General features: G+C 31.8%; 1 protein-coding gene across 1 annotated transcript in view; it reads left to right on the plus strand.

The window, feature by feature from the left end:
• LOC145322984 (uncharacterized) overlaps positions 1–13,415 on the plus strand; it is a 162,009-nt gene that overhangs the window by 87,487 nt on the left and 61,107 nt on the right. The window contains exons 13-29 of the mRNA XM_080165372.1: positions 952–1,012; positions 1,201–1,299; positions 2,324–2,474; positions 2,852–2,923; positions 3,461–3,568; positions 4,086–4,133; positions 4,555–4,634; positions 5,064–5,132; positions 6,903–6,997; positions 7,429–7,555; positions 8,045–8,079; positions 9,488–9,638; positions 10,005–10,082; positions 11,488–11,554; positions 12,064–12,155; positions 12,548–12,591; positions 13,202–13,316. Coding sequence (XP_080021498.1) covers positions 952–1,012; positions 1,201–1,299; positions 2,324–2,474; positions 2,852–2,923; positions 3,461–3,568; positions 4,086–4,133; positions 4,555–4,634; positions 5,064–5,132; positions 6,903–6,997; positions 7,429–7,555; positions 8,045–8,079; positions 9,488–9,638; positions 10,005–10,082; positions 11,488–11,554; positions 12,064–12,155; positions 12,548–12,591; positions 13,202–13,316 — 1,492 coding nt within the window. The remainder of the gene's footprint in view (positions 1–951; positions 1,013–1,200; positions 1,300–2,323; positions 2,475–2,851; positions 2,924–3,460; positions 3,569–4,085; positions 4,134–4,554; positions 4,635–5,063; positions 5,133–6,902; positions 6,998–7,428; positions 7,556–8,044; positions 8,080–9,487; positions 9,639–10,004; positions 10,083–11,487; positions 11,555–12,063; positions 12,156–12,547; positions 12,592–13,201; positions 13,317–13,415) is intronic.

Here is a 13,415-nt window from a genome sequence, read left to right on the forward strand (position 1 = left end):
CTAATAATTTTACATGGGTAAGAGGTTCACATACTCTCTCAAAAAAGGAAAAGAAAACTGTCTTAGAATTAATATGAAGGTTTGCGATATCTAATGGTACGCAACGTACAGATAGACATGAATTATTGATATTTGTATATTGACGTTGATATCTTAATAATTTTATCATTATAATACAAAAGTACTACGTGTGTTTGTCTGTCTGTTTAATTGATATATTCTTTTTTTTTTTGGTGGATTTTTTCTCTGCTCCCGCGATAAATAACCACTGAAAAATACCTCTTTTAAAATATGCGAACTTTATCACTCTTTAAGGTGCCCTGAAATGTGTCTAGGGGCGCAACCGCAAATTAATGAATAAACTATTTATCTTTCCTTTTATTCGTGGTTAAAAAGCAATAATTTATAAGTAAAGATAAGGAAAGAGGGTTTTGCTGAACACTATTTAGTTTGACATTATAGTTACATTAGAATATACAATTTATATATATAAAGTTTTTAATATGACTATTGCGTAATATCATTTCACTTTGTCTGTCCGTCCGTCAGTCCGTAACGTTATGTGGCAAATGTGATTTTCTCGTCAGCTATACAAGATAGACTGCTCTATTTATAATTTATTTGATTCATTGGTCTGTCAGTCATGATTAAAAATAAATACGTATTTTTTAAGGTTTCGTGATTTTTATGTATCATCGCAATTTCTTTTTATGACAACTGCTCTATGACTTCCGTTTGTCTATCCTAGATTTTTTTGCACCGCTAATAGTGGTTGTTGTCATCCTTGCATTTTAATTTTGCATATGTTTCATTTTGAGCCAATCTTTGCAAATTTAAACAAGGATGACAACATCCACAAGTAACGAAGTCCAAATAAATATTGATGGACAACCAGATAAAGTGAGTAATAGACCGGATGTTCAGTGGCTCTAAAAGATATTTTATTTTCAGATTCATGAACAAAGTGAACGCAGAAAAAGTGGCATAAACACATTATATTGGGATCAATCAGGTAACAGTTATTTTTCGCATCGTATTATAGACAGCTTTCTGATGATATTAAAATGAAAAATTATGAGATGAAAACCAGTTCTGTTTTTCCCGAATGAACGAACTGACCAATAAATGATGTCCATGTTAGCAAGCTAAATTTTTTCTCTGTCGTAATATCCAATCATATTCTACATCCATTTTTATCAGGTTCTGCAGGTAGTTCTGGAGGCCCGGATGGCCGCCACCAGGATCCAGAACTTCACCATCCAGGTTCTTTATCCGCCAGCTATTTTCAGCAAGCTCCAGGTAAATAAACAAAACAGACAAAAAGGCGGTTTTGACCAAAGTTCGTAGCCCAGAAGCTTTAACTTCACCTTAATTTAAATTAAATTTAAAATAAGGAGATGGGGAGTTTTGTGTGTTTGTGTTTCTTTTTAGGTCAATTTAGATTAGGTTTTATTGATTTAATATTAGACCCGCAGGGTTTGTGATCCTTATACTCAGCTGGGATTAAAAATAAAGAGCCCTCCCTCCCCCCCACCCCTTATTTAAAGGAGGGAAGTTCTTTTTTCGATAGGCACGAGCATTTTCAAAATTCCTTTGATTGATTACAATAACTAATAATTACACTCCCCTTCTCCTTTGGTGAAAGATATTTGTTACGCCGCGCTGGCTAGGTTAAGATCGGTAACAAACGTTTAGGAGCAATTTAATAAAATTTAGTTGTTAATGGATGATTTTTTTATTACATAATATTCAAAATAAGACGATTTCAATAATTTTTAAGAGGTAAAATGCATTTTAAAATATAAAATTTCTTAATAACAATGAATTAAGAAATTAAATTTAAAAAATAAAAGCTCAAACTGTTTATATTGAATAAGTTCAAAAATATTATAAATATGCAAAAAAAAAAATTATGTATTACAAACGCTTGTTTTTCTGAAACTTTTCTTTATTTATTTTTTAAAAAAAACCTCCCAACCCCTCTCTTAGAATAAAGCCACCAGCATATCATACTGTGTTATCATTGTGTTATAGACAGCTTTCCTCGGATATTAAAATATAAAATATAAAAACCAGTTTGGCTCTTAGGGGCCTAAGGGTTGTCTGTAATACGATACAATACATTATCTTTCAGTATTGCTCAGAACCTATACTAATCCAGTTAATGTTAATCGGTTTCGAAGCCATACTGGAAAATATTTATACATTTTTAACATAACATAAACTATGTGTAGCTTCGCACCTAACATCTTGTTGATTAGATTCAGGTTAAAAATAGGATTTAAGGTTGAAAATAGCCTAAACCCAACTCTATATAATCTAGTAGCAAAGAAGGAGGCGACAGGAACAAGCTACAACCAGAGGAGCGTAGCTGAGTGTTCAACCACAGAGTCAGATACTGATACATCTGGAATAGAGAAGGATAGTTTGGAAGATTTTTCAGCTAGGTCAACCTTTCCTGTGGAAAGTGTCAGGTATAGTCTTGTGTATTACTCAGGGAGGGAAGGGATATTGGACTGTAAATTACACTAAAACCCAAAGTATTATAAATACATTATTTTATTCATTCCCTTAAAAACTATGGATACTTTTATTGATTTTTAGGTGGTTGGTTTCATACTAATAGTTTTTAAACTTTTTAACCAGTAATTAATCTAAAGAAAGAGTATCATAATTGGGGATGTACATCAATTCATTGTACATTTTCTTATCCTTTAATATTCCTTTATTTTTAAAAATAGTAAAATAAAGATAGTTCAGGTTTTTGGTTGGCAAAAATATGTCAAAATTTAAAATGTCTAACCCATAAAAATTTTATTAACTTTATGAAAAGTGTTTTTTAAATGTTTAGAATTTTGACTAGTGACCTGGAAACCTATGACAAGTCTGGCAGTCAAAGTATTGAGTCCTCGCCATATTCCAGGTATAACTTTTATTATTATGTTGGGTTGCCAGGTCAGGTGCGTATCTGTCTGTAGTAGAAGATCTCGGTAACCACTTAACCAATTTGGTTATGCTTCTTTGGCGAAACCAACACCCTAAAAAATTAGATTCTAATGTTTCTTTTCATTTTAAAATTTAAAAAATTTGGAAAGAAGCTTCTCTCTACCTCTAGAGGAGAGAAGGAGGGGTAGAGGCTAAGGGTGAAGACTCTAGGCTTTAATTTCTCTTTAAAGAGATATTGAAAGAAACTTATATCTATATTAAGATATATATATGTAAAGCTAAAGAAAGATGCTGTGAGTATTGGTGCAAAAAATATGACGTAACAAAAAAAAATTAGCCAATGAGAGTCCACTACCATTGCCGCCATTGGTCAATAACGGCCTCTCATTGGCTAATTTTTTTTGTTACGTCATATTTTTTGCACCAATACTCACAGCATCCTAAAGAAACCTTAATTCATAATCTAACCTAGAAAATTTTATATGATTTAGTCTAATATTATTTTATTATTCAGTGGACGTACCAGTCCTTCGGACGAGTCTGAATCTACAGTCAAGAGTCTGGATAGATCATTATCTGCTGTACATCAACATATATCTAGTCAAAAAGTAGCAAATTCAGAAGGGATGGATACTTAAACATACTTTAAAAATAAATTGTCAACATTGATTTTTAATTTCTTATTATTTTAAGAGGGATATGTGGTTACAAATAGTTTTTTCTTCTCAAATGTCAAAATTCACCTGAGTTTGAAGTGTATTTTTGTTAGGATTTTGTTAAAAAATGTAAAAATGGGGTTTTGATTGAAGTTTTTTCATAGAATTTATATTTTAATTTTTTATTCGAAATTTCTAGTAGGTACTGTCATTATTCTATTAACTCTAACCTTTGCTAAAAGTAAGAAACATACATGATTTCTGTTTTTTTTTAACTTATCACTCCCCAGATTTTATAAATTATGAGGTGTATTTTTTCATTTGTTTGTTAATTAGGTCAGGTAAGGTTAAGTTTGACCTAATTGTGTACTTGTGTTCCCTACAGGGTTAGGGCCAGTGTGGAGGGTCAAAGCTCACGAGCCAATTTGTGAGAAAGAACTTAAAGCACAAAATATAAAACTTGAAAGTATCTATCTATTCCGTAGCAGATGAATTAGTTGCAGTCATGGACTTCAATACAGATGACAACAGGCAAGAAATCCATAATGTTTAAGCGTTTTTTTCCGACTGAAAATAGTCAAAATCGGTCAAAATGGAAAATTTATTCTGGTACCACCAAAAAAGAAATATTAAAAATTGGACAACTGAAAAAAAATGAATTTTTATCTTACACATATATTCATAAATCATTGACTTTTAGGGCACTTAGAAAGCACGTCCTCCTAATATTTTTGGTAGGATTGAGTGAGTCAGTGAGAGAAGCAGTTACTTAAATAGATGCTAAAACCATAAAGTTATAAATATGACATAATATTTTATCACAGTCAAATAATCCAAGCTTTTTTTTAGAAGGGTGTGGGTACAAAGTAACACTTTTCAAAGATAAGAAGGGGGGGGGGGGAGTAAACATCCCTTAAAATAATGTGCATAATGGATTGTTCGTGAACTATAGTGCTGAGTCTGTTTTGGATCATCAAGTTATCTATGAAGCTGCCAGCTTTATTTCAGTGCCATCCAACCGTAGTAGCAAAGGTATTGAATTTATGGATGGAGGATAGTCACAAGCCATTATTCTACCTTTTGAACATACACGGCATATCGTTAATAATGGCGTTCTTGTTTACAGTCGGGGAGTTGTCGGGTTGAGTTTCTTCAACAATGTGCCATACTAGTGAATTTAAAAATTATGCCTTAATGTCAGTGCCATTAAACAGGCGCTACGTATTACAATGTACTTGCAGACAAAGGTCGTTTAACCAAAGGGTATATTGTCTGTTACAAACATTTCCTATAAGAAGCTTCCCTTACAACTGAACTTTATTGCATTTATTCGCTAATCAAAAGACCGACAGACACCCTGTTACTTTTGTGTAAGGATTTATTGGTATTATACTAGTTATTAAGTTTCATTTCAAAATTTATAAAGTTTAAAAATATTTATATTACCAATAAATTTTGTAGATTCTAAATCCTCATTGGTTGAAACTCATCAGCCTGGAGTTGAAAGAGCTGTTCCTGCTGAAATTCATTCAGGAAAAATACTGAAAAATTATTAAATATATAAAAATTAGAATATCCTTTTGATGCTTTAAATTTGACTTTTAAATACCTGTTTAAAAGAAGTTGTAGTAAAGATTCTGTATAAAAAAAACCATAAGTTTGTTGGTATTCCTTATATAGACTAATGCTTAATTCTTTCTTTCAATTTTCAAAAGCGAAGCTTTTCTATAATTAGGTTTGGTCTGTCCGTCCGTACGTCCGTAACGGTTAGAATTGTCCTATCGACTTCAAACTTTGCATGGTGATTCCTGTAGTAGTTAGGTACGATTTTGAAAACGTAGCAACTTTGTAATTGTTACCAAAATGTCCGTATGTCCATTTTAAATATGTTGGGGGTCGTAAATTTTACGATGTGTTGCCCCCTAACGATAGCTGAAAAACACGTATAGGTTTCGTGATTTTTCCCCGAATTAATTTCGTTATTGGTAGAAGCTGACAATTTTGTTTCAAATATTATTCATTTATATTCTGATTATTCACTGATTCCTTCTGACACTATACTAGTGTTAATGTTCGTTTGTCCTACTGTTTTAGAGCTTCGCTTTTATGGATGTTGTCATCCTTGTTTTTATGTTTTTATTACTCAAATGTTTTCCCACTCACACAAATACAACACTTAAAACAGTTATAATGTTTATATCAGATGTTTTTGAGTATTTTTTTAAGTTATACTTTTAAACCAAATAATTGTCTTAATTTTCTAAATAGAGCTTTAATATTTTTGGACAAAATTATAACAACTGAAATGGATGGCATTAATCTCTACATAAATATTTTACTAGAAGCTATTCTTTAACTTATCTTTTTTCTAGAAATAAGTTAATATTTATAGTACCATTGCAAATTTTTAAAGTATTGTACCCTTTAAAAAGGAAATGGATAGACACTAATTACTTTTGTTAAAATGTTAGTCCGTTTTTTTTTTTTAAGTATTGTACCCTTTGTAACAGAAATGGAAGACTATTTTTAACACATTCTATTCCATTTGCATAATTTTTAAGTATTGAACCTTTCATAACATTTTTAAGTATTGTACCCTGCAGAACAGAATTGGATGACCTTTTTTAACATTTTATCCACAGTGCAAATAAAGGTGCTTTGACTTTTGTGTCAGAACCTAAATTGGGACATAGTGCATTTCATTACCCTAGGTTAGGTAACTTCATTTCACTTTTCAATAAAATCTAAAATGCAGCGGTTTTTGAGAAAATTAAATTTGAAAATTTCAAGTTCAATTTTCACCTACTAGGAGTTATTTGAACAACTTTGCATTTATAAAGTTCTTCATAAAACCACTCCTGAAGTGAGTTAATTAATGGCCATTTTTATCAATTGCTTTGCAAAGGTCACGGAAATTCAGCCTTAAATAAATCATATATAGAGAGGTTTTGTGACTGACTTTATAAAAGCAAAGTTGTTCAAAATTTTAAATAAATAATCTTTGCTTTTCTTGACATGATTATGCGGTAACTCCTAGTGGGTGAAAATTGAACTTGAAATTTTTAAATCTAATTTTCTCAAAAACCGCTGCATTTTAGATTTTGTTGAAAAGTGAAAGGAAGTTACCTAACCTAGGGTAATGAAATGCACTATGTCCCAATTTAGGTTCTGACACTAAAGTCAAAGCACCTTCGAAGGCACTGTGTATCCCTTTTAAACGATTTTTAAGTATTGCGCCCTTCATTCAACTTTTAAGTATTGAACCTTTCATAACATTTTTAAGTATTGCACCCTGTACAACAGAAATGGATGACGACAGCTCTACAGTTATTGATGTTGCATACCAATCTGATTCCGGGGAAGAAGAGTATATTGTTGATGACCTAGATGAATATCAGGAAAATTTTACATTCTTCAATATTTTATTGGTCCAATCTATTTTATTATAACTTTTAAATTGTTAATTTCAAACTTGCAATGCAGCGTCAAAAACTTCAACCAATACTTTAAATCTACAGAAGGGGTAACGTTGTTTTGGGATGTATAACAATTTATCGTCCATTGTCTTATCCTTTTAAATTAGATGCCTGATTTAGATTGAAGTACATATAACTATCAGTAAAATGCAGGGATCTTAAGGGATAAGACACTGGAAGATAAATTGATGTACAACCCCAATTATGATAAACAAGATTACACTTCTGTAGAGTTTAATCTATTGGCGAAAAAAGTTTGATATTGAACCAACCCATCAAGATTTAGTAAAAGTTTCCCAAGTATCTAAAATTTAATTTCAACTATATGTGAGAAAATTATTTTAAAAAAACAGGCTGATTTTGAGACAAGTGTGATGCATGAAGACCTACAGAGTCAGTCTTACAAACCGACCACTGCTGGCTACAAACCGACCTCTGCCGACATTCATTCCAGATCAAATTCTATAACTTCTACAGGCATTTTATACAAATTTATTTTTAATGAAAATTGTAAAATCTAAAAAAATTTGATATTGGCCTTTACTTCTAATAGATCAATAATAAAATAAAAACATCAGACCCTATAACTGCACGACCTTTAACTGAAAGTTTCATAACCTAATGGACATATTCACAGGGGAATTTATCGTCAATTTAGGTTGCTACAATAGTCCTCATTTATTGGTCACTTCGTTCATCCAGAAGGAGGGGAGGGGAAAAAGTGGATGGATGGAGGGGTGGTATCGTTATTTCAACCAGCTCCGAGTATCACTTTTTAAGGTACAAGACAATCTGGTGCAACATCCAAGTTTTAACAAACATATGTCGATTCATAACTCAAAGTAAAACATGTTTTTCATTTGCGTTTGCCATATTAGTTCTATGACGTTTTTACAAGTAGTGTCTTATTTTCTTTCTCGTTTACTAATTCAATATAAAATTTGTATAAAAGATAAATTAATTTAGATTCTTTACCACCAGGGTCTACTTCAACTGTAGTGGTAGGTTTAAAAAAAAACTAGGACGATTATTTGCATAAGTAGTACAGTAATAACAAGAAAATCTACGAATAACAAAAATATAATAATAGTTAAGAGATAAGACAATGGTTGATAAATTAATGTGCATTCTCATTGATGATTACAAGATTATCCCCTTTGTAGATTAAACCTATTGGTGGGAAAGATTGGACACTGCTAGTTTGCACCCACCAATCAAGATTTTTAATGAGTACCCAAAGTTTTAAATACAACAAATAAGACAAATTTTAACAAAACTTTGGGTACTAGTCCTCTCAATCATTGCATGATTTTACATGATTTAACTAAAGATCTAAGAGCTGGCCATGCAAAAATAAAAAGTTTATTCGCAGTTTTGGAGTTCTTGTTGGAAAAACAGTGCAAATATTATCACTTAATGCCCTAGCAGAGCTGTTACACTTTAGGGTATATACTTCCGTCGAATTTTGATCTATTGCAGTTCACGGTAAAATGTTCCTGGTAACGCGATTATCTCGAATTGTCTATGACCAAATACATGCTAGAAATTTATGTTTTCTGTTCTTAAACATGGTGCTACTGAGATCATTTTTACAAAGAAAATTAATAATTGATTCTTTAAAATTTTATTTTTCCTATTTACACAAAGAATTTTTACTTCCCACTTAAAAGTTAGTACATCATACATTTTATGGAAAATGGTTATTTATCGCATCGCATCAAAGACACCTTTCCGCGGATATTATGTGAAAAAATATAAGATTAAAATAAGTTTTGTTAGACCCGAAGGCTCGGGCTAACAAAACTGATATCAATTTATGATTATTATTTCAATATTCGTGGAAAATTGTCTATGATACGATGCTATACACTGACGTATTTTAATAAAAACTTAAACTACGTGTTTAGTCCAGTTTAGATATTTTAGTGCGAAGCTAGTCTATATTTATAATGTCTGCAATTCTTCTGTTAATCCTTAACAATGCAATATTTGAAACTTCAATATTACGCTACTGTAGACATAATTTTCCTTGTTCACATACAATTTAAAAAAAAATAATTTGTTGTCCGCTTAGAGAAGTTACTCTATAATTTAAAATGTCTGTCCGTCAGTCAGATACGTTCAGGGGGCAACAATATTTTTGCTCTCCTGCTATTTAAGATAGATGGCTGAAACTTTGTGTGAAGATTACCTACACCAAGAAGCATCCATTATGTAATTTATTTGGTCGGTTTGTCTGTCAGTAATGCTACAAAATATAAATATTTAAACAAATGTGATTTTCCCCCCTGAAAGTTTAATCTTTATTCAAGGCCACTAATCATCTGCTATTTAACTCAATTTTCATGAAGTCCATCCATTTTTTGTGCTTTTCTACTTAGGAATGTTGTCATCCTTGTTTTTTTTTAGATCCACGAGGAGCTATGTGAGGAGGTGACCTTCTATGAGTATGAGACTGATGCCTCTCTTGTTGATGAAATAGATTCGCAGGAGATCAAATTAACAGAAAAAGATACTCCGTTCGCCTTGAACTCAACGGAAGACATCTTGCTTTTTTTAGGTAAATTTTTTCCATAGCAAAAATATTTCTTAAAGTTGGCAATTTCTTTAAAAGTGCCGAGAAGAGAAAAAAGAACGGATAGGATTAGCTTCTTGTTTGTTTGTTTATTACTATACATCATGATATATTGGGTACTAAGTTGTCCCTCAGGGTAATGGCATCGCAGGTAAGACACCTTTGGTGATAGGGCCCCCGGAGATGGTAGGCACAGGAAAAAAATCTTTTTCGATTTATGTTAAAAACCAGAGATGATAGTTAGGTTTTCTGTTTCCAATAAAAAATCTTGTAAAACAGTTGGATGTCTCTGATATGGAAAACAAATATTTGATTTACATGCATGCAGCTTTTAAGCTATTTTTGTTTCAGAGGATGGTCCAATAAAGGGTCCTATACCCTTTCCAGAGTACGGGATGGATCTTATAGATCCAAATGACAGCTCACAAGGTAAATATTTCTAATATAGTAAATTTACTGGATGTGTGTGTGGGGGGGGGGTGGTATTTGTGTGTGTATGTGTGTGTGTGGGTATTTGTCTCTCCATAAAGATCTCGCCAATCACAACAAGCCTAAACAAGTTTTTACGTATATTTGTTGAAAATTGCTTTATTTTGTACATACTTACTTTTTAAGGCTTGATTATAAATATTTATCTGTTACAGCTTTGTACCTTCTTGTTCTAGGAATCATTACAAAAAAACAGCTGGGTAGGATATTTAGCAAAAATTAACATGATTATATGAACCTATAGACTTTCTTTCAATTTTCTTTCCCTGCAACCCTGTGAACAATAAAAATGAATTTTCAATTTAGTTTAATCTTTTTTTCCAAGAAAATTTTAATACTTTTTTTCCAATAAGAAATAAATTTTATTTGTCACGGACGCTTATAACATCAAATAAAGTTACAAACTTGGTGTTTATTACATACAGCAGTATTAAAACTACAGCTAAAGCTGAGTTCCTATGCAATATTTATTAAATTAAAATTTTAGCAAACAGACAAATGTTAATATTTTATGTAAGCTTGACTTTATCAAAGTGTTTAACAACCATTAAATGATTTAATATCTATTTTACATTTATTCAACATTTATATGTCTGTCTCTACCAAAGGATCTTGCTAACCACTGAACCATTGTGGTTCTCCTTTATCATTTATGTCCTATGAAGGTTTACAACTATTTTGGACACCACCCTAACAAGAACAATCGCCCCTAGACAAGAAAGCTCCCCGACTAAATTTTCTTTTACTTTTTTTCTTTTTAAAACGAAAATTAAATTCAATGTGCTGGGGGAACAAGACTCCCCCTTTTTCCCTACCACAAGTGCCCCTAGAAGCCTTCATGTTAAAAGTTAAACTTTAAACATCATTGAAAAAAAGTCCGCAAACTTGAGCAAACGAATTGAGGTCATTTTCAACAAGAAAAAAATAAATAGAATCTTAAAATACTTACTTTCAATTCTCAAGAAATAAAATGAATTTAGATTTACAAAATCCAATTTTTTTACAATAAAAATATTCTTGTATGTTTACCAATCTTATTCTCATAAAAACAAAGTTTTAAGAGTATAAAAAAGTTATCGTAAAAAACTTTTGGGTATGTCCCTTTCATAACAACTCCTCTTAAGGGGCGTTTCGTCGTATTTTCTCAGTAGATTTTCTCTTACTTCTAGCCCCTGCGGAGGGCTCTAACCCTGCGAGTTCAATTGCCTAACCCTGTGGGCCAATCACCTAACCTAACCTAAAATAACCTATCAAAAGCTACTATGAAAATACGACGAAACGCCCCTTAAGAGGCGTTGCCACGAAAGGGACTATACACAAACTTTTTAATCTATGATAATTTCAGAGTACGAAGACTTGTTCTATTACCTGAAAGTGCCATTTCTGTTCTGGCAGGACAACTGGTCATACAGGTAAATCATTGTTTTAAAGTAACAGGATGTCTTAAAGTTAAGCTTCTTATGTTTTAAGGAAATGTGTCTTCACCCTCCAAAGAGAAATCACCCAAAGAAATTTGTGTGAAAAGTAAAATGGGGTCAAGTAATCGTTTTTATACAACTATTTCATTTTATTTCTTTTATTGAAGTTTCTTCATGATGTAATTAAAACTTGGTCATAGTTTTCTGAAAAGGATGGAGAAACACACCCAAACTATTATCTAATCTAAGTTGTTCCATAATGAATATAGAATAAGTGGATATTGGGAGAGATTCTCACATACCCTGATAAAATATTTATCCCAGCTGGATAATATAAAGATACATCTCCCCCACCTTATCATTTTTCTCTATCCCCTCCCCTGATCACAGAGGAACGTATTGACCATCATCTGAGGACTATTGTAGCAACCTAAATTGACAAAAATTACCCTGTCAAAATATTTATCAATAAATTTTGTATCTATTAGTTTCATATATTTCAGGAAGTCCACAACAGACCTCGCCAGTATGGATGACGCCATGATATCTCGGTCAACCAATCAGAAAACAGTTCCAATGCTAGTCCCAAGTCCTCAGGAAAAGACGACTTATTTATATTTTATTTTCAGCAATTATTTATTTTATTTTAAATATACAAAATTTATAAATATTTAACCGAAACCCACTCCCTTATTTTAAAATGCATTTGAAATAAGGTCGGATAGGGGGGGGGGGGTAGTGTTATACCTATATTCTTAAGTTAGGTTAGGTTATATTGGGTAAAAGTTTAAGTTGGCCCCACAGGGTAAGAGCACCACCGTGGTTAGGCAAAAAAATTATCTGCCCTTATTTTCAACATAATGTTAGGTGAAAAATCACAAAACCTTTCATCATAAACTATTAGAAAATTATAATTGATTCTGAGTTAGGGAACCAAAGTCCTCCACCATACATGAAATTTATAAATAAAAATTGTCTTTATATTCTAGATAAATGGTGGAGTTTTAATCGGAGAAAAAGAAATTGACAATGTAAGTTACATTTTTTTGTATCAAACTTTATTAATTAAAGCAAGAAGCAAGAAAAAGTGGCTTCACAGATTATGACGTCATACGGTAGAATAACCAATGAGAGGCCAGCATAAATTTTACCATTGGTGTATACTAACCTCGAAAACAGTAAAAGTGTCGAACTATGACGTCAGAAAAAATTTACAATTAACCAATAAGAAGCCAGTATTCACTGTGGTAAAATATATAGCGGCCTCTCATTGGTTAATTGTAAATTTTTTCTGACGTCATAGTTCGACCCTTTTACTGTTTTCACTAACCTCTCATTGGCTATGACGTAATAATCTGTGGAGCAAAGACCATGGTCCCCTTTCAAACTGGTAACGCTCTATTGACGTTATATATCTATTATTTTGTCGACAATATGACAAAAAATATATTGATGTAATTGTACATGTACATCCCCAATGATAGAATCTAAAATTATCCCTTTTTTATATTAAAATTATTGGTAGAAAAGTTTGGTAATTTAAGTTTGCAATACAAAATAGAAGTCCCAAAACTTTTTAAAGCCAACAAATGTTAAAGCAGCTGTTATGGGGATCTTAAGTATCAAACATTATCTATCTAGATCTCCGAGTTATCAGAAAGAGAATCCTATGGATCTTTAGACTTTACAAGTTCATCAGATTTAGAGGAAGATTTAATAAGTGAAAGAATCCTCCACTCCTCAGCAATTAGTAAAGGTAGATGTTCATCATTCTTTTGTCGAAAAGGAATATATTAGTTGAAGAAAAACTTTGTTGTCTACAATTTTTCCTCTTGTCAACAATGAAAACTACTTA

This window comes from Acartia tonsa, chromosome 6, assembly GCF_053477335.1.
Source record: "Acartia tonsa isolate MP-2025a chromosome 6, ASM5347733v1, whole genome shotgun sequence".
Classification (NCBI taxonomy): domain Eukaryota; kingdom Metazoa; phylum Arthropoda; class Copepoda; order Calanoida; family Acartiidae; genus Acartia; species Acartia tonsa.